The sequence below is a fragment of the Monodelphis domestica genome, chromosome 5 (assembly GCF_027887165.1).
Source record: "Monodelphis domestica isolate mMonDom1 chromosome 5, mMonDom1.pri, whole genome shotgun sequence".
Classification (NCBI taxonomy): Eukaryota; Metazoa; Chordata; class Mammalia; order Didelphimorphia; family Didelphidae; genus Monodelphis; species Monodelphis domestica.
The window spans coordinates 86,789,614-86,811,840 of NC_077231.1; the positions used below are offsets into that span (position 1 = coordinate 86,789,614).

A 22,227-nucleotide genomic window follows, 5' to 3' on the forward strand; every position below is an offset into this window, starting at 1 on the left:
GATCTAAACAATTGGAAAAACATTGATTGCTCATGGGTGGGATGAACTAACATAATAAAAATGACAATCCTACCCAAATTAATTTGGCACTTATGGCACTTATTTAGTGCCATACCCATTGAACTACCAAAAAACTTCTTTACTGAATTAGAAAAAACAACAACTAATTTCATTTGGAAGAACAAAAGATGCAGGGAAATCATGAAAAGAAAATGCAAAGGAAGGAGAACTTGCAGTCCCAGATCTCAAACTATACTATAAAGCAGTGGTTATAAAAACAATTTGGTACTGACTAAGAGACCAAAAGGGGATCAGTGGAATAGACTTGGCGTAAATGATCTCATCAAGACAGTTTATAACAAACCCAAAGACCCCAGCTTTTGGGACAAAAATCCACTATTTGATAAAAAGTGCTGGGAAAATTGGGAGAGTGTGGGAGAGATTAGGTTTGGATCAACACCTCATATTCAAAATGGGTGAATGACTTGAACATTAAGAAGGAAACTATAAGTAAATTAGGTGAACACAGAATAGTATACATGTCAGACCTTTGGGAAGGGAAAGACTTTAAAACCAAGCAAGACTTAGAAAGAATCACAAAATATAAAATAAATAATTTTGACTACATCAAATTAAAAAGGTTTTGTACAAACAAAACCAGTGTAACTAAAATCAGAAGGGAAGCAACAAATTGGGAAACAATCTTCATAAAAACCTCTGACAAAGGTTTAATTACTCAAATTTAAAAAGAGCTAAATCAATTGTACAAAAAATCAAGCCATTCTCCAACTGATAAATGGGCAAGGGACATGAACAGGCAGTTCTCAGCCAAAGAAATCAAAAGTATTAATAAACACATGAAAAAGTGTTCTACATCTCTTATGATCAGAGAGATGCAAATCAAAACAACTCTGAGGTATCATCACACACCTAGCAGATTGACTCACATAACAGCTATGGAAAGTAATGAATGGTGGAGGGTATGTGGCAAAGTAGGGGCATTAATTCATTGCTGGTGGAGTTGTGAATTGATCCAACCATTCTGGAGGGCAATTTGGAACTATGCCCAAAGGGCGATAAAAGTCTGTCTGCCCTTGCATCCAGCTATGGCACTGCTGGGTTTCTACCCCAAAGAGATAATATGGAAAAAGGCTTGTACAAGAATATTCATAGCAGCGCTCTTTGTGGTGGCCAAAATTGGAAAATGAGGCGATGCCCTTCAATTGGGGAATGGCTGAACAATTTGTGGTATATGTTTGTGATGGAATGCTATTGTGCTAAAAGGAATAATAAAGTGGAGGAATTCCATGGGGACTGGAACAACCTCCAGAAAGTGATGCAGAGCAAAAGGAGCAGAACCAGGAAAACATTGTACACAGAGACTGATACACTGTGGTACCATCGAAGGTAATGGACTTCTCCATTAGTGTCAATGCAATGTCCCTGAACAATCTGCAGGGATCTAAAAAACACTACCCACAAGCAGAGGATAAACTGTGGGAGTAAAAACACCGATGAAAAGCAACTGCTTGACTATAGTGGTGGAGGGGATATGACTGATGAGAGACTCTAAATGAACACTCTAATGTAAATACCAACAACATGGAAATGGGTTCGAATCAAGAACACATGTGATACCCAGTGGAATCACGCGTCGGCTATGGGAGTGGTGGTGGGAGGGATGGGGAGGGAAGAAAAGAAAATGTTCTTTGTTTCCAATGAATAATGTTTGGAAATAACCAAATAAAATGATGTTAAAAAATAATAAAAAATAACTTTGTGTAATTAGACCTTTGTCAGAGGTTTTTGTAATGAAGATTGTTTCCCAGTTTGTTGCTTCCCTTCTAATTTTGGTTGCATTAGCTTTGTTTGCATAAAAACTTTAATTTGATGTAATCAAAATGATTAATTTTACATTTTGTGATTTTTTCTAGCTCTTGCTTGGTTTTAAAAGTCTTTCCTTTCCCAAAGTTCTGAGAAGTATACTACTCTGTCTTCACCTAATTTGCTTATAGTTTCCTTCTTTACATTCAGGTCATTCACCCATTCTGAGTTTATCTTGGTGTAGGGTGTGAGATGTTGATCCAAACCTAATCTCTCCCATACTGTCTTCCAATTTGCCCAGTAGTTTTTATCAAATAGTGTGTTTTGGTCCCCAAAACTGGGATCTTTGGGCTTATCATAGATTGTTTTGCTGAGGTCATTTTCCCCTACTCTATTCCACTGATCCTCCTTTCTGTCTTTATATCCTTTCTAGAATCAGTCTACCACCATGGGTCCAGAAGATGGAGGAAAGTCTACCGAATGAATGGGCATCTGTTTCAATCCAAACGTTTTAACAGAAGAGCCTACTGTGCCCAGTGCAGTGAAAGGATATGGTGTCTCGGAAGGCAAGGCTACAAGTGTATCAAGTGCAAATTACTGGTCCATAAAGGTTGTCATATTTTTGTACCACGGACCTGCAAAAGGCATATGGATTTGATGATGCCATCCCAAGAAACTCAAGTAGAGGATAAAAATGATAATGTTGACCTTCCCTCCGAAGAAAATGATGGACTCGCTTAAGTTCTCTCAACCTGGAAACACGACAGCCTTAAAGATGATTCTGGGGACATTAAGCCAGTTATCGATGGGATGGATGGAATTAAAATATCTCAGGGGCTCGGGCTGCATTGCCACTAATGGATAAATCCATTACCCTCAATTGTATTGTACCACACTGTGTCAGTCTCTGTGTACAATGTTCTCCTGGTTCTGCTACTTTCACTCTGCATCAGTTCCTAGAGGTCATTCCAGTTCACTTGGAATTCCTCCAGTTTGTTATAACTTTGAGCACTATGTTATTCCATCACCAAAGTATACCAGAATTTGTTCAGTCATTCCCCAATTGAAGAGCATTACCTCATTTTACAATTTTTTGCCACCACAAAGAATGTAGCTAGGAATATTCTTGTAGAGGTCTTTTTCTTTACTATCTCTTTGGAGTACCAACCCAGCAGTGTCATGGCTGGATCAAACGGAAGACAGTCTTTTAGCACCCTTTGAGTAGAGTTCCAAATTGCCCTCCAGAATGGTTGAATCAATTCACAACTCCACCAGCAGTGCATTAATGCCCTCACTTTGCCACATCCCCTCCAGCATTCATTACTTTCCATTCCTATATTAGCCAATATGCTTGGTATGAGGTGATACCTCAGAGTTGTTTTGATTTGCATCAATATGATTATAAGAGATTTAGAACACTTTTTCATATGCTTATTAATAGTTTTGATTTCTTTGGCTGAACACTGCCTATTCATGTCCCTTGCCCATTTATCAATTAGAGAATGGCTTGATGTTCTGTAAAATTGATTTAGCTAGCTTTTCATAAATTTGAGTAATTAGACTAATTAAACCTTTTCAGAGGTTTTTGTTTTGAAGATTGTTTCCCAATTTTTGCTTCTCTTCTAATTTGGGTTGTATTGGTTTTGTTGGTACAAAACATTTTTAATTTGATGTAATCAAAATTGTTTATTTTACATTTTGTGATTTTTTTTCTAAATCTTGCTTGGTTTTAAATTTTTTTCCTTTCCCATAGATCTGACATGTATGCTATTCTGTGTTCACCTAATTTGCTTATAGTTTCCTTCCTTATAGTGAAGTCTTTCACCATTTCTGAGTTTATCTTCGTGTAAGGTGTGATACGTTGATCCAAACATAATCTTACCCATACTGTCTTCCAATTTTCCCGGTAGATTTTATCAAGACGTTGATTTTGATCACAAAAGCTGGGATCTTTGACTTTATCATAGACTGTTTTGCTGAGGTCACTTACCCCATGATTTCCCTGGATATCTTTAATCTTTTGTTCTTCAAATGAACTTTGTTATTTTTTTAAATAGTTCAGAAAGAAGTTTTTTGTTAGTTCAATGGGTATGGCACTAAATAAGTAAAGTAATTTGGGTAGGATGGTCATTTTTATTATGTTAGCTCATACTTCCCATGAGCAATTCATATTTTTAGAATTCTTTAGATCTAGTTTTAATTATGTGGAGAGTGTTTTGTAATTGTGTTCATATAGTTCCTGTTTTTTTCTAGGCAGATAGATTCCTAAGTATTTTATATTGTCTAGGATGATTTTAAATGGAATTTCTCTTTCTAATTCTTGCTGCAGAGACATGTCGGAAATATATAGAAATGCTGATGACTTATGTGGGTTTATTTTATGTTCTTCAACTTTGCTAAAGTTGTTGATTATTTCAACTAGCTTTTTATTTGATTCTCTAGGATTCTTTAAATAGACCATCATATCATCAACAAAGAATGATAGCTTGGTCTCCTCATTGCCTATTTTAATACCTTCAATTTCCTTTTCTTTAATTCCTACTGCTAGTTTTTCTAGTACAATGTTAAATAATTGAGATGATAAAGGGCATTCTTGTTTAACTCCTGTTCTTATTGGGAAGGCTTTTGGTTTATCCCCATTGCAGATGATATTTATTTGTTGATGGTTTAAGATATATACTGTTTATTATTTTTAGGAAAGGCCCTTCCATTCCTATGCTTTCTAGTGTTTTCAATAAGAATGAGTGTTGTATTTTGACAAAGCTTTTTTCTCCATCTTTTGAAATGATCAAGTGATTTTTGTTGGTTTTCTTGTTAATATGGTCAATTATATGGATGGTTTTCTTAATATTGAACCATTCTTGCATTCCAGGTATAAATCCTAACTGGTCATATTGAATAACCCTTGTGATCACTTGCTGGAGTCTTTTTGCTCGTATCCTATTTAAGACTTTTGCATCTATATTCATTAAGGAGATTTTGGTCTGTAGTTTTCATTCTCTGTTTCTAACCTGACTGGCTTTGGAATCAGTACCATATTTCTGTCATGAAAGGAATTTGGTAGAATTCCTTCTTTGTTTATTCTGTCAAATAGTTTGTTTAATATTGGCATTACTTATTCTTTGAATGTTTGATAGAATTTATTTGTGAATCCATCTGCTCCTAGGGAATTTTTCTTAGGGAATTCTTTGATGGCTTGTTCAATTTCTTTTTCTGATATGGGGTTGTATTAGGTAGTCTATTTCTTCCTTATTTAGTCAAGGCAATTTATATTTTTATAAATATTCATCCATGTCACCTAGATTGCCATATAATTGGGCATAATAATTTTTAATGTTTACCTTAATTTCCTTTTCATTAGAAGTGAGGTCTCCCTTTTCATCTTGGATACTGTCAATTTGGTTTTATTCTTTCCTTTTTTAAATTAGATTGACTCGCACTTTGTGTATTTTATTTCTTTTTTCAAAGTACCAGCTTCTAGTCTTATTTATTAAATCAACAGTTTTTTGACTTTCAATTTTATTAATTTCTCCTTTGTTTTGTAGAATCTTTAATTTAGTCCTCATCTGAGGATTTTTAATTTGTTCACTTTCTAGTTTTTTAATGTGCATGCCCAATTTATTGACCTCTGCCCTCGCTAATTTGTTACTATATGAATTTAAGGATATATATTTCCCCCTGAGTAACTCTTTGGCAGGATCCCATAGATTTTGAAAGAATGTTTTCTTCATTGTCATTTTCTTCAGTGAAATTATTGTTTCTATGACTTGTTCTTTAACTAACTGATTTTGGAGAATTGTATTGTTTAATTTCCATTTAATTTTTTTTTCCTCTGCCTCTCCATGTATCTTTACTAATTATAATTTTCATTGCATTGTGCCTGAGAAAGTTCCATTCATTATTTCTCCGCTTTTGCAGTTTTTTGTAATATTTTTATACCCTAGTAAAAGGTCAGTCTTTATGAATGTATCATGTGCTGTTGAAAAGAAGGTGTATTCCTTTTTGTCCCTATTTATTTTTCTCCACATATCTACTAACTCTAATTTTTATAAAATTTCTTTCACTTCTCTTACCTCTTTCTTATTTATTTTTTGGTTTAATTCATCTAGTTCTGATAGAGGAAGTTTCAGGTCTCCTATCAATATATTTTTTTCTATCTATTTCATCCTTGAGCTTCATAGTTTCTCCTTTAGAAATTTGGATGCTATGCCATTTGGTGCATACATGTTGAGTACAGATATTTTCCTCATTATCTGTACTGCCTTTTATTAGGATGTAATTAACTTCCTTATGACTTTTAACTAGATATAGTTTTTCTTTGGCTTTGTCAGAGATCATGATTGTGACTCCTGCCTTCTTTTTTTTTAAATATTATTTTATTTGGGTATTTACAAACATTATTCAATGGAAACACTGATCGTTATCTTTTCCTCTCCCCACCCCCTTCCCACCACTTCTCCCATAGTCGGCTCACAATTCCACTGGGTTTCAGATGTGTTCTTGGTTCGAACCCATTTCCATGTTGTTGATATTTGCACTAGAGTGTTCATTTAGAGTCTCCCCTCAGTCATTTCCTCTCAGCTACTGTAGTCAAGCAGTTGCTTTTCATCAGTGTTTTTACTCCAGTAGTTTATCCTTTGCTTGTGGATAGTGTTTTTTAGATCCCTGGAGATTGTTCAGAGACATTGCATTGTCCCTAGTGGAGGAGTCCATTACCTTTGATTGTAACACAGTGTATCAGTCTCTGTGTACAAGATTTTCCTGGATCTGCTCTTTCACTCTGCATCATTTCCTGGAGGTTGTTCAAGTCTCCGTGGATTTCCTCCATGTTATTATTCCTTTTAGCACAATAGTATTCCATCACCAACATAGACCACAAATGGTTCAGCCATTCCCCAATTGAAGGGCATCGCCTCATTTTCCAAATTTTGGCTACTACAAAGAGTGCAGCTATGAATATTCTTGTACAAGTCTTTTTCCATATTATCTCTTTGGGGTACAAGCCCAGCAGTGCTATGGCTGGATCAAAGGACAGAAAGTCTTTTATCACCCTTTGGAGATAATAAACCCTTTGGGTTTATCATATATTGTCTTGCTGAGGTCAGTTGCCCCAAGTCTGTTCCACTGATCCTCCTTTCTGTTTCTTAGCCAGTACCAAATTGTTTTGATGACTACTGCTATGTAATATAGTTTGAGATCTGGGACTGCAAGGCCCCCTTTCTTTGTATTTTTTTTTTCATTATTTCCCTGGATATCGTTGATCCTTTGTTCTTCCAAATGAACTTTGTTATGGTTTTTTCTAAATCAGTTAAGAAATTTTTTGGAAGTTCTATGGGTATGGCAATAAATAGATGGATAAGTTTGGGTAGGATGGTCATTTTTATTATATTGGCTTGTCCTATCCATGAGCAGTTCATGTTTTTCCATTTGTTCAGGTCTAGTTTTAGTTGTGTGGCGAGTGTTTTGTAGTTGTGTTCATATAGTTCCTGTGTTTGTCTTGGGAGATAGATTCCTAGCTATTTTATTTTGTCTAAGGTGATTTTGAATGGGATTTCTCTTTCTAGTTTTTGCTGCTGAACTATTTCGGAGATGTATAGAAATGCTGATGACTTATGCGGTTTTATTTTGTATCCTGCAACTTTGCTAAAGTTGTTGATTATTTCAATTAGCTTTTTGGTTGAATCTCTAGGATTCTTTATGTAGACCATCATGTCATCTGCAAAGAGCGATAGCTTAGTCTCCTCCTTGCCTATTTTGATGCCTTCAATTTCTTTATCTTCTCTAATTACTACTGCTAGTGTTTCTAGTACAATGTCAAATAGTAGAGGTGATTATGGGCATCCTTGTTTCACTCCTGATCTTATTGGGAATGCATTTATTTTATCCCCATTGCAGATGATATTGGCTGATGATTTTAGATATATACTGTTTATTATTTTTAGGAACAACCCTCCTTTTCCTATGCTTTCTAGTGTTTTCAATAGGAATGGATGTTGGATTTTATCAAAGGCTTTTTCTGCGTCTATTGAAATAATCATGTGATTTTTGTTGGTTTGCTTGTTGATATGGTCGATTATGTGGATGGTTTTCCTAATATTGAACCAGCCCTGCATCCCTGGTATAAATCCTACTTGATCATGGTGGATGACCCTTCTGATCTCTTGCTGGAGTCTTTTTACTAGTATCCTCTTTAAGATTTTTGCATCTATATTCATTAGGGAGATTGATCTATAATTTTCTTTCTCTGTTTTTGATCTGCCTGGTTTTGGAATCAGTACCATGTTTGTGTCATAAAAGGAATTTAGGAGAATTCCCTCTTTGCTTATTATGCCAAATAGTTTGTATAGTATTGGGGTTAACTGTTCTCTGAATGTTTGATAGAATTCACTTGTGAATCCATCGGGCCCTGGGGATTTTTTCTTAGGGAGTTCTTTGATGGCCTGTTGGATTTCATTTTCTGATATGGGATTATTTAAGAATTCTATTTCTTCTTCTGTTAGTCTAGGCAGTTTGTATTTTTGTATATATTCATCCATATCACCTAGATTGCTGTATTTATTGCCATATAATTGAGTAAAGTAATTTTTAATGATTGCCTTGATTTCCTCTTCATTGGAGGTGAGGTCCCCCTTTTCATCTTTGATGCTGTTAATTTGCTTTTCTTCTTTCCTTTTTTAAATTAGATTGACCATTACTTTGTCGATTTTGTTTGTTTATTCAAAGTACCATCTTCTAGTCTTATTTATTAAATCAATAGTTCTATCACTTTCTATTTTATTAATTTCTCCCTTAATTTTTTGGATTTCTAGTTTGGTTTTCTGCTGGGGGTTTTTAATTTGATCGCTTTCGAGTTTTTTTATTTGCATTTCCAATTGATTGATTTCTGCTCTCCCTAGTTTGTTAATATTGTAAACCTTAAAATTTCTTAGACTTATGAATGTTGGAAATTTCCCCCATTGGGGAATCTTATACTTGAAAAATTACCTACTGATATAGTAAGAACTCTATTGGAATGTGAAACTCCTTGATATGGGAGGATCCTTCTCCTCCCTACTTTAGACTACTTTAGGACAGAAACCTTTTGCTAAACAATGGAAAGGGCTTTGACCTATGCTTATGGATAGAACAGGAAGTTCTTTGAGTCATGATTGATTTTAAAATTGATACAATGGGATACTAAGTATCTATAAAGGTGGGGCAACTTGTATGTAAACTTGCTTAAACCAAAAAAGGAAAAGATTTAATCAGAGTCTTCCTCTTGATGAAATTAAGACAACCCAAGAATGTTTTCTAGGGTTCAGATCAATTGAAGAGACTGAATCTACTCAGCTGTGAATTCAAATGGGCTGTCTTTTTTAAACATCTACAGTGATTAGTAGATGTGAGAACTGAGGGGAGGGAACTTAGATTTTTCCTTTAAAGATAGCAGGGTCTGAGCAAGGAGGGGGAGGCTTGAAGGAGTCTTTCTCTGGAGGAGCTTGACAGAGAACTCAGGGAGAGAGGCTGGAAGGAGAGAGGCTGGAAGGAGAACTCAGGAGGGGTCAGGAGGAGACTCTGTTGGTCTTGGGAGAAGGATTTGGGGAGACTCTCTCTTTGAGGAAGGACACTGGCCTGGTGTCATTAGAACCTTTACCTAGACAGATCTTGGGTGAGTGATAAAACAAACTGACTGATTTCTTTCTTAGGACTGAGGTCTAGGCCTTATTGGCTTGAGGCCCTTCATACTTATTCCTTTCTTACTTTCTCTCTTTTTCTTTTGATTAATCAGTGTATTATGAATTAAATTTCTCTATAAAACCCAGTTGGCTTGGACATATTCATAATTTGGGAATATATTCCCTGGTGGCCATCTTATATTAATTAAAACAAGACACTGTAGGAAACATATTTCAGTGGTCATAATTGTTATATATTTCCCTGGCTCCCAAACATTTTAATTATAACAACATATGCACTCAGGGATATGAATTTACCTCTGATTACCACTTTGGCTGCATCCCAAAAAATTTGAAAGGATGTCTCTCCTTTGTCATTTTCCTAGATGAAATTATTAATTCTTTCTGTGATTTCTTCTCTAACTAAACAATTTTAGATTATCATATTGTTTAATTTCCAATTAATTTTTGATTTGGTTTTCCACGTACCATTACTGATCATCATTTTTATTGCCTTGTGATCTGAAATGTCTGCATTATTTCTGCTTTTACGCATTTGTATGCCATGTTTCTGTGACCTACTGTATGGTCAATCTTTGTGAATGTGCCACATGGTGCTGAGAAGAAGGTGTATTCCTTTTTGTCCCTATTTATTTTTCTCCATATGTCTATGAACTCTAATTTTTGTAAGATTCCATTCACTTCTTTTACCTCTTTCTTATTTATTTTTTGATTTGATTTATCTAAATTTGATAATGGTTGGTTCAAATCTCCCACTAATATTGTTTTGCTGTCTATTTCTTCCTTCAATTCTCCTAGTTTCTCCGTTAGAAATTTGGGTGCTATATTATTTGGTGCATACATGTTGATTAGTGATATTTCCTCATTATCTAAAGTCTCTTTTAACAAAATATAATTACCTTCCCGATACCTTTTAATCAGGTCTATTTTTGCTTTGGCTTTATCAGATATCATGATTGCAACTCCTGCCTTCTTTCTATCAGTTGAGGCCCAGAAGGTCTTACTCCATCCTTTAATTCTGACCTTGTGGGTGTCTACCCGCCTCATGTCTGTTTCTTGAAGACAACATATGGTAGGGTTTTGGATTCTAACCCATTCTGCAATTTGTCTACATTTTATGGGTGAGTTCATCCCATTCACATTCAAAGTTATACTTTTGAATTTTGAATTCTCTGGCATTTTGATATCCTTCCCTCATTCTAACCTGTCTTCTTTAGCTCTAACCTTTTAATCCAGTGATTTACTTTAAAAGAGTCCCCCTTGTCACCTCCCTTGATATGTTTCCCTTTCTAGCCCCTCCCTTTTTGTTCCCTCCCCCTCTCCCCTCTCTTTCCCTCCCCTTTTGTTTTCCCTCCCCCCCCCCTTGGTTTTCCCTTCTCCCTACTCTTGTTGGGTAAGATAGAATTCAAGATCCCAATGGATCTGGATGTTTTTCCCTCTCAGAGTTGATTTCCCTGAGAGTAAGGTTTAAGTAAAAACTCTCTTCCTCTCCTTCTTATAGGAGTTTTCTTCCCCTCCCCTTCCCGTGTGAATCTTTGTGTGAGAAAGTTTATTCTATTTGATTTTTCTTTTCCCCCTATTTTCACATTACATTTTCCATATATTAATATATATATATATAGATTCATATAAATGTAGTCCTAATAGAAGAGAGTTTGAATAAATGAAAAGTTAATAATTTTCTCCTTTTCCCTTTCCATCATATTTACCTTTTCAGGTATTCCATGCTCTTTGTTTTTCAATATCGAACTTTCCAAAGAGCTCTGGTCTTTTCTTTGCAAAAAGTTGGAAATCTTCAATTTTGTTGAATGCCCATACTTTCCCTTGGAAGTATATAGTCAGTTTTGCTGGATAGCTGATTCTTGGTTGAAGACCCAGCTCTATTACCTTTCTGCAAATCATGTTCCATGACTATACCATTTCTGGATGTTGTCAGTTGAGGATTTAATGCAGGAGTGGATCTGTGGAATTTTCAGGCTCTAATTTACTCTCTTGTTTAAGAATATCAGGGAAGTTTTCTTGGATAATTTTCCTTTTGTCTTGATTTTCCAGTAATCCAATAATTCTTAAATTGTCTCTCCTGGATCTGTTTCCTGGTCTGTTGTTTTATCAATGAGGCATGGTATCATATTTTCCTCAATTTTTTTCATTCTTTTGATTTTGTTTTATAGAATCTAGCTGCCTTGTGAAATATTTTGATTCCAGTTTTTCAATGGTTATTTTTAAAGACTATATTTAATCCCTAAATTTTTTATCATCCTTTTCTGTTTCTTCTATTTTTTATAGGTCATCTTTCACTTTCTTTGCCTTCTTTTCAAGCTGATTAATTATGGCTTTGAGGATTGTTATTTTCTTGTTTCAGTTCGTGTGCCTGTTTCCAGATGGTCTATTCTGCTTTTTAAGGTTTTTCCCCAAATTTTCTTCAGCCTCTCTTAATTATTTTTTGAGTTCTTTGAAAGCATGAGTCCAATTTGCTGGAGTTCCTGAGGTTTTGCTTGATGTTCTTTTGTCCTCCTCTGTTCCATTTGTTCTTTCTTCATTACCTGAATAGAAGTTGTTGTTTGTAATTACTTTTTTCTTTTTCACTTCTATTTTTTCCTTCTTTCTGACTCCTTATTGGCTATATTCTTGCTGCTCTCTTCATTTCCTGGATCTATGAGTTTGGGCTTTTCTGCCATGAAGGGATGACTTCTCTGATCTTCTGATTAACTGGATTAGGCTGATGGAATTAACCTGTTGTATTAATGATCCCTGAGAGCAGATCTTCCCCTGCTGCTAGCATAATCTGAAGGTGAAATTGAAGCTGTGGAGGCTGAAGGTAGTTATCCTTATCCTTCTCACTTCCTTTCTTCCAGCTGCCTGGTCAGAATCCTGAGCTTCCTGTGGTGGTACAAAGGTACTCTGTCATGGTTGTAGCCTTCTCCTTGGGATCCCCAGCTGCAGGATTCTTACTGCTGGTCTCAGCACAATAAGTGCTGAGTGGAGGAGGAGTAGTGTTGGAGGTTGAGCTTTTCTATCTCCTGGAGTTTTTTCCTTCATTATCTATAGATTGGATAAAGCCAGTTTAGATGACCTACAGAGCTCAGTGAGCTCTGAGGTCAAGCAGGGGCCCCAGATGGAGGAGTGAAGGAAGGCAATGACCAGGCTTCCCTCCTCTCTGCCCTTCTCCTCCAGCACTGCCTCTCTGCCAGCTGTGGTAATAACCCTGAGCCTAGGGTAGCAGTGGTAGCTGGAGCCCTTGCTCTGGGATCTCAGCAACCACCTCCTTCTCAGCAGAGTAGGTGGTGTAAGGGAACTGGAAATTTCCTTTTTCTATTCCTTAAACTAAGAATTCAACCTTCTCTGTGTACCTTTTAAGTTGAATCAAGTAGGAGGGTACCATAACTCTGTCCTGTTGTTGTATTTGGTTTTCTGACCACCTCAAAGAGCTTTGTCTTTCATTGCTGTGGATGGATTTTCATAGAGGATTTGACTTTTGCTGCTTCTAAGACACCAACTTTACTCTTCCCCATTCCCTCACTTCCTAATTCTTTGCCTTCCCCCACAAAAGAGCTGTTTAAAGTTTTTTGTATATGCAAATACTTTGCCCCCTTTTTTTTCTCCTTGATTTAATAACCAAATAATTGCATTACTAGCTCAAAGAGTATGTGCTGTTATAGGCCTTTGGACGTAGACCAAGCTACTCTTTGGAATGGTTGAATCAGTTCACAACTCCCACAATGAGGCATTAATGTCTCAACTTTTCCATATCCTCTCCATGTTTTGTCATTTTACTTTTCTATCATAAGAGCAAATCTCATAGGTTGTAAGGTAGTACTTCAGGTTTGTTGTACTTTGAATTTCTCTAAATAATAGTGATTTAGAGTATTTTTGCATGTCTAGAGTTACATGTCTAAAGAGAGCTTTAATTACTTTGCCTGAGAATTCCCTTTTCATATCCTTTGACCATTCCTCAATTGGGAAATGACTTGTATTATATCAGTTTTGTGAAGGGTAATTTGATAGAGATCACATGAGAATTTGAACCTTCTCAAACACCTTGTCTCCAAGCTATGCTTTTACTCTTACAAATCTGAATTAGTGGAACCTGGAAAGAAGACACTTTTCAGAAGAATTGAATGCAAAGGTCCACCCTATTACCTCATTCCTTCTAATTCTTTTACCTAATGTTACAAGGGAATCACTTTAAAAGACGGATATATATTAATTTAAGGTCGCCAAGGAATCAGCTATGTAATTCCTAAATGAAAAACTCAAGTCAGCCGTCAGCCTTTTTTGGAGTTTAATTACAATAGGAGCAAGAAAGGAATTAGAGATATATATATAGAGAGAGAAAAGGGGAGAGAAGGGAATAGGGCTTAAATACCCCTTCTGTTTAGGCTGGGCCAAAAGGCCCAAGCCCTTAGATAGCTGGGGCAAAGAAAAGAGATCAGTCCCTATTACTCACGTGTCCAAAATGGAGAAACAGTCTCAGAGGCCCCCACCTTCAGCTTCCTTCAGAGCAAGCTTCCTCAGAGCCCAGGAACCACACCGACCAAACTCAAATCCCCTCCAGTCTCCAGACCCTCCTATCATTAAGGACACCATCCAAGTTGCCTCCCCTCAGTCCTCACATCTACCAATCACTCTTCATCAATTTCCCTGTCAATGGAGGCTCTCGCTTAACCCAGGACCGCCCAGAGGTTTCTGGTTTTTGCACATGTCTGTTGAAGGTCATATTTTCAAATGATTAAATCTATACTCCTTTGCTACAGCCCTTTCTAAATCCTGTTAACTTGAGTATGGTAGAGATTGGAATAATTAAATTTTGATCTAGGCTGCAGCCCTTACTCAATCCTGTTAGGACTGAATAGGGTGGAGATTTATTCCAAGTATCTCCATTGTATCAATTCTAAAATCAATCAAGACTCAAAGAAATTCCTGTTCTATGCTCAAGCATAGGTCAAAGTCCTTTCCATTGTTCAGCAAAGGGTTTCTGTCCTAAAGTAATCTTAAGAAGGGAAGAGAAGGAACCTCCCATGTGTTACAAGGGAATCACTTTAAAAGACTGATATATATTAATTTAAGGTCGCCAAGGAATCAGCTATGTAATTCCTAAATGAAAAACTCAAGTCAGCCGTCAGCCTTTTGGAGTTTAATTACAATAGGAGCAAGAAAGGAATTAGAGATATATAGAGAGAGAGAAAGGGGAGAGAAGGGAATAGGGCTTAAATACCCCCTCTGTTTAGGCTGGGCCAAAAGGCCCAAGCCCTTAGATAGCTGGGGCAAAGAAAAGAGAGCAGTCCCTTTCACTCACGTGTCCAAAATGGAGAAACAGTCTCAGAGGCCCCCACTTTCAGCTTCCTTTAGAGCAAGCTTCCTCAGAGCCCAGGAACCACCGACCAAAAACTCAACCCCCTTTCAGTCTCCAGACCCTCCTATCTTTAAGGACACCATCCAAGTTGCCTCCCCTCAGTCCTCACATCTACCAATCACTCTTCATCAATTTCCCTGTCAATGGAGGCTCTCGCTTAACCCAGGACCGCCCAGAGGTTTCTGGCTTTTTGCACATGTCTGTTGAAGGTCATATTTTCCAATGATTAAATCTATACTCCTTTGCTACAGCCCTTTCTAAATCCTGTTAACTTGAGTATGGTAGAGATTGGAATAATTAAATTTTGATCTAGGCTGCAGCCCTTACTCAATCCTATTAGGACTGAATAGGGTGGAGATTTATTCCAAGTATCTCCATTGTATCAATTCTAAATCAATCAAGACTCAAAGAAATTCCTGTTCTATGCTTAAGCATAGGTCAAAGTCCTTTCCATTGTTCAGCAAAGGGTTTCTGTCCTAAAGTAATCTTAAGAAGGGAAGAGAAGGAACCTCCCATGCCAATGGAGTTCCCATTCCAATAGACTATCAGTAAGAAATTTTCCAAGTATGAAATATCCCAATGGTGAAATTTCCAACATTTATAAGTCTAAGGAATTTTGAGGTTTACAATCCCCCCTGATGATCATTGGGAGACTAGTCTCCCCATTGATCATTTAACATAATCATTTTGTAGTTCTAAATTCACTTCTAACTAAAGATATACACAATATTCAATTTTCTAGGAGAAATTAGAATAGTGAGAGAGGAAATAGAAAAGAAAAGAAAGCAAAACCAATGTTTGCTAGGCGCATTGACAGAAAGCCAAATTAGGGGCAGTCCCTTTTGGCATAAATGTTACAATAAATGTTCAATCAAAAGTTCAGTCCAATCAATCACATCCAAAGTTCATTCTTGATCTTCTTGATGAAGTGTAGGTTTTTGGCATCTTTCTGTAACAGTTCATTCTCTGGATATAAAAGTTTCAAGCTTCTTTCTTGAAGATCTTTTCTTGAACAAAATCAAAATCTTTGAATTTTTTATAAAAGTAAAATCTTAAACAAAAGTCTTGGATTTTTATAAAAATAAAATCTCAAACAAAAAAAATTCAAAAATTCTTAGATTTTAAATTAAAATACAATCCCCCCTGAAGTAAGTATTAAAAAAAAAATATCAAGTTTAGCTCAGAATGCAATGTTCAGTTATGGGGTTGTATGTGTCAATTATCAAAAGAATAGAAAAAAATAATCAAAAACATAAGAAAAATTCAAAATAGGCCTTGTATAGGTCCAGTTTAAAGTAATTTCTATCCCACAAGTATGTAGGACAGAATACAGTAATATTTCACTTAGCCATTTGTAGCCAAGACTACAGGAAGTTGCCATAATATAAGAAGGAAAGAATTAGAATTTTATTTTGATGGGGAAATGTCATTCCCTTGTCTGATTTTTTTCCTCAGGGATATAGGGAGCCAGCATGATAGTCAAGCTTTGTACTTGTTTGAGTACTTCGAAAGGAGTGTAGATACAAGGAAGTCCTACGACTTAAACATAAGTTAAGCGTCGCAACCTTGAGTCTCACTTTAATATTTCATGTGTGCTCTATTGGCACTATTCAGGTTTAGTCTGTGCTCCTTGTTTTTATCCCTTTTCCTGGAATCAGACACAAACATTAATCACAGTCCTATAATATTTTATCAATAAATGGCAGGTTCCCATAGTTTAAAGCTTTTAGGCATATATTGATATTATAGCAAGAGTATATATATTAACTTGTATTACTGCAGGGAAAAAAATAATATTAATATTAATTATGTGTACCTTCAGTACAAAAAAATGAGAAAAAAATCAAATATTCTGATCAAAAAATAAAAAGAAATAAGAAAAAATAAGGAAAAAAATCAGTAATTCAATATATTCTTGAAAAAAAAACATCCATTTGTCTATGGATTATTATCTCCAATTCATATGATAAGATAGAGTCACAATTCATATGATAGGATAGAGTCAATCAGTCTCAGCAGAAGATGCTTTCTTCACATGTGAGCAGTGAATCCAAGAGTCTCTTTCTCCAATCTTTATAGATGTTGGAGTAGTTAATAATATTTGGAATGGTCCTTCCCATGAAGGTTGAGTTGCTCCAGTTCGCTTGAAATTCTTGATATAAACTTTTCTCATATATTGTTGAGTATTATCATTAAAATTTTCTTCAATTTGAGCATTGTCATTAAATTCCCAATTCCTATTTCTATAATTCTGGTTTCTAAAGTTCTTATTTCTATATTCATTATAGTTATTTCCATAGTCATTATTATAATTTCTAGAATTCTGGTTTCTATAACCATTATCATAATTTCTATAGTTATTATTTCTAAAACCATTATTAAACTGTGTATTCCTTCCAAACATCTTAAGAAAGGTTCTACATTCCATCATTTTGTGGCCCTTCTTCTCACAGAAGTGGCAAGTAATGGATTGATAATTGGATTTCTGGAGAGGGGCAATTGTCGTTGGTTCATTATCATGCCCACTTTCTAATTTAGTTATCCTATCTATTACACATCTCATTTTTTTCTTCATTTCCTCCATGTCATCATTATTCTCTTTCTCCTTTTCTTCGTTTCCCTTAAAAACATATATAGCTGTTTTTCGCAATTCTTCAAGGTCCATATCTGACCATCTTGGGCATTGTGTTTTAAAATAATTTTTAATTACTTTGCATGAATTATTTACAAAGATTCTTCTAACTTGTCTTAAACTATTCTCTTTATTTAAGTCCCAATCTAAGTATCTGTCCCCAAACTCGATAATTCTGTCCATAAATCTGGAGGGTGTTTCGTTTTCCTTTTGCTTAATTTTTTCCAGTTCCATCCACTTATCTGTACTGTCCGCACATTCCTTCATGGCTGTGAGGATGGCCTCTCTACAACGGTATAGTTGTAGATAGTCCTCAGGATTATTATAGTCCCATTCGGGATCCTGAGATGGCCAATGTGCTGCATTACACCCCCGGGTTTTGTTGACATGAGCAATTATTTTATTTTTTTCACGTTCACTTAAAAAAGCCTGTAGTAAGCTCTCAACGTCCTTGTAAGACGGATTATATTGAAAAAATATGTCTCCCATCTTTTTTGTTACTAGAAAAGGATCTTGTTCATATGTGGGGATATTTCGTGTAAATTCATTTATTTCTTGGGGAGTAAACGGTATCCTATGTCTTAAAGTCACCACATCCCCATTTCGTCCTATTTCAGGTACTTCTCTTAGAGGAAACAGGCCTCTAGTTGAATTTTGCACCTGTGGGTCAGTTTGACAAGGACAGGTTTCTCTAGGAGGACAAGATCTCCCTTGCATTGGAATTTGGTTTTCTGTAGGAGAAGGAACATGAGAAGCTGGGATTGCAGGGGAAGGGTTTTGGGGATTAAATTCAGACAAGATTTGCACTGCACGAGAGAAGCAGTCTGTTAACTGGGCTATAGGGAAGGTGTTTTCCATCTCTATTTCAGGGAAGGAAATTTCCTCATTCAAAGGTTCAGAAACAGGTCTGTTTCTGGTAGAGTGGGTGTTTGCCCATTGATCCTGTAAGAAACATTTTAGGTCTTCTAATTGGGCTTGCATTTTATCCTCAATTTTTCCTATTTTATCTTCCATATCTCCCATTTTATCCTCAATATTTCCTATTTTATTCTCAATATTTCCTATTTTATCCTCAAGTTTTTCTATTTTATTCTCAATATTTCCTATTTTATCCTCAATTTTTTCTATTGTATCCTCAATTTTTTCTATTGTATCCTCAATTTTTTCTATTTTATCCTCAATATTTTCTATTTTATCCTCAATATTTTCTATTTTATCCTCATTTTTTTCTATTTTATCCTCAACATTTTCTATTTTATCCTCAATATTTTCTATTTTATCCTCATTTTGTTTTATTTTATCCTCATTTTGTTTTATTTTATCCTCATTTTGTTTTATTTTATCCTCATTTTGTTTTATTTTATCCTCAATATTTTTTATTTTTTCATCTCTAAATATAGTATTGAGGAGTACAAAAATGACAGTACCTATTAATATAAAAATTTGGAGGTATCCTTCATTCCTCAATGCCCCTACTTCTTCAGCTGCCATATAATTGTCAAAGAATGTAGTACTCATTTTTATATGTATATTTTGTAATTTCACAAAACACGTGGGGAGCAGGGCAAAGCAACAAACTTTCCACAGGGTTTTTTTTTTTTTTAATCCAGGAAGTTGTTCCTTAAGGGAAAGGATATTTAGAAACAGTTCTTCCAGCCAGGACTTTAGAGTCCTGTTGCTGAGATTTAAAAACAGCTGTTTTCTGTCTATCAGAGTCACACAGCTGGGAAGTATCTGAGGTCCGATTTGAACCCAGGACCTTCTGCCTCTAGGGCTGGCTCTCAATCCGCTGAGCTACCCAGCTGTCCCTTAAGATTAAAGGGAAGAAAAAAGAAAAAACTGCTGATTCCAATTTAACTTAAGGAGAAAAGAGAAAAAGTTTTTTATACTCACGTGTTCTAGCAGCTGTGTCTTTAAGCCAAGTTTTTTTTTTTTTAAAAAAAAAGGACTAAGTGGTGAAACAGTATAGTAAAAAGGCAAGGAAAAAGTTTTATTGAGAGGATTCTTTAGACTCCCGTGTGGTCAGCCACAATGTTACAAGGGAATCACTTTAAAAGACTGATATATATTAATTTAAGGTCGCCAAGGAATCAGCTATGTAATTCCTAAATGAAAAACTCAAGTCAGCCGTCAGCCTTTTGGAGTTTAATTACAATAGGAGCAAGAAAGGAATTAGAGATATATAGAGAGAGAGAAAGGGGAGAGAAGGGAATAGGGCTTAAATACCCCCTCTGTTTAGGCTGGGCCAAAAGGCCCAAGCCCTTAGATAGCTGGGGCAAAGAAAAGAGAGCAGTCCCTTTCACTCACGTGTCCAAAATGGAGAAACAGTCTCAGAGGCCCCCACTTTCAGCTTCCTTTAGAGCAAGCTTCCTCAGAGCCCAGGAACCACCGACCAAAAACTCAACCCCCTTTCAGTCTCCAGACCCTCCTATCTTTAAGGACACCATCCAAGTTGCCTCCCCTCAGTCCTCACATCTACCAATCACTCTTCATCAATTTCCCTGTCAATGGAGGCTCTCGCTTAACCCAGGACCGCCCAGAGGTTTCTGGCTTTTTGCACATGTCTGTTGAAGGTCATATTTTCCAATGATTAAATCTATACTCCTTTGCTACAGCCCTTTCTAAATCCTGTTAACTTGAGTATGGTAGAGATTGGAATAATTAAATTTTGATCTAGGCTGCAGCCCTTACTCAATCCTATTAGGACTGAATAGGGTGGAGATTTATTCCAAGTATCTCCATTGTATCAATTCTAAATCAATCAAGACTCAAAGAAATTCCTGTTCTATGCTTAAGCATAGGTCAAAGTCCTTTCCATTGTTCAGCAAAGGGTTTCTGTCCTAAAGTAATCTTAAGAAGGGAAGAGAAGGAACCTCCCATGCCAATGGAGTTCCCATTCCAATAGACTATCAGTAAGAAATTTTCCAAGTATGAAATATCCCAATGGTGAAATTTCCAACATTTATAAGTCTAAGGAATTTTGAGGTTTACACATGCCAATGGAGTTCCCATTCCAATAGACTATCAGTAAGAAATTTTCCAAGTATGAAATATCCCAATGGTGAAATTTTCAACAATTATAAGTCTAAGGAAATTTGAGGTTTACAATCCCCCCTGATGATCATTGGGAGACTAGTCTCCCCATTGATCATTTAACATAATCATTTTGTAGTTCTAAATTCACTTCTAACTAAAGATATACACAATATTCAATTTTCTAGGAGAAATTAGAATAGTGAGAGAGGAAATAGAAAAGAAAAGAAAGCAAAACCAATGTTTGCTAGGCGCATTGACAGAAAGCCAAATTAGGGGCAGTCCCTTTTGGCATAAATGTTACAATAAATGTTCAATCAAAAGTTCAGTCCAATCAATCACATCTAAAGTTCATTCTTGATCTTCTTGATGAAGTGTAGGTTTTTGGCATCTTTTTGCAAAAGTTCATTCTCTGGATATAAAAGTTTCAAGCTTCTTTCTTGAAGATCTTTTCTCGAACAAAATCAAAATCTTTGAAAATTTTTTATAACAGTATAATCTTAAACAAAAGTCTTGGATTTTTATAAAAATACAATCTCAAACAAAAAAATTCAAAAATTCTTAGATTTTAAATTAAAATACAATCCCCCCTGAAGTAAGTATTTAAAAAAATATATCAAGTTTAGCTCAGAATGCAATGTTCAGTTATGGGGGTGTATGTGTCAATTATCAAAAGAATAGAAAAATAATCAAAAACATAAGAAAAATTCAAAATAGGCCTTGTATAGGTCCAGTTTAAAGTAATTTCTATCCCACAAGTATGTAGGACAGAATACAGTAATATTTCACTTAGCCATTTGTAGCCAAGACTACAGGAAGTTGCCATAATATAAGAAGGAAAGAATTAGAATTCTATTTTGATGGGGAATGTCATTCCCTTGTCTGATTTTTTTCCTTCAGAGATATAGGGAGCCAGCATGATAGTCAAGCTTTGTACTTGTTTGAGTACTTCAAAAGGAGTGTAGATACAAGGAAGTCCTACGACTTAAACATAAGTTAAGCGTCGCAACCTTGAGTCTCACTTTAATATTTCATGTGTGCTCTATTGGCACCATTCAGGTTTAGTCTGTGCTCCTTGTTTTTATCCCTTTTCCTGGAATCAGACACAAACATTAATCACAGTCCTATAATATTTTATCAATAAATGGCAGGTTCCCGTAGTTTAAAGCTTTTAGGCATATATTAATATTATAGCAAGAGTATATATATTAACTTGTATTACTGCAGGGAAAAATAATATTAGTATTAATTATGTGTACCTTCAGTACAAAAAATGAGAAAAAAATCAAATATTCTGATAAAAAAAATAAAAGAAAAGAAATAAGAAAAAATAAGAAAAAAAATCAGTAATTCAATATATTCTTGAAAGAAAAACCAGCATCCATTTGTCTATGGATTATTATCTCCAATTCTTATGATAAGATAGAGTCACAATTCATATGATAAGATAGAGTCAATCAGTCTCAGCAGAAGATGCTTTCTTCACATGTGAGCAGTGAATCCAAGAGTCTCTTTCTCCAATCTTTATAGATGTTGGAGTAGTTAATAATATTTGGAATGGTCCTTCCCATGAAGGTTCAGTTGCTCCAGTTCGCTTGAAATTCTTGATATAAACTTTATCTCCTGGGTTCAGGTCATGCAGAGAAAAGTCTAGTGGTCCAGCTTGTACTGCAGCTCCGGATTCATGAAGTTCACGTAGTTTGTGCTGT

At 35.7% G+C, this 22,227-nt stretch overlaps 1 protein-coding gene across 2 annotated transcripts in view; it reads left to right on the forward strand.

The window, feature by feature from the left end:
- Positions 1-2,714, forward strand: part of LOC103098723 (mucin-16-like) — a 45,259-nt gene extending 42,545 nt beyond the window's left edge. For both annotated transcript variants that reach the window (XM_056798715.1, XM_056798716.1), the window contains exon 15: positions 2,258-2,714. In XM_056798715.1, coding sequence (XP_056654693.1) covers positions 2,258-2,565 — 308 coding nt within the window. In that variant the 3' untranslated portion in view covers positions 2,566-2,714. The remainder of the gene's footprint in view (positions 1-2,257) is intronic.
- The last annotated feature ends 19,513 nt before the right edge of the window (positions 2,715-22,227 follow it).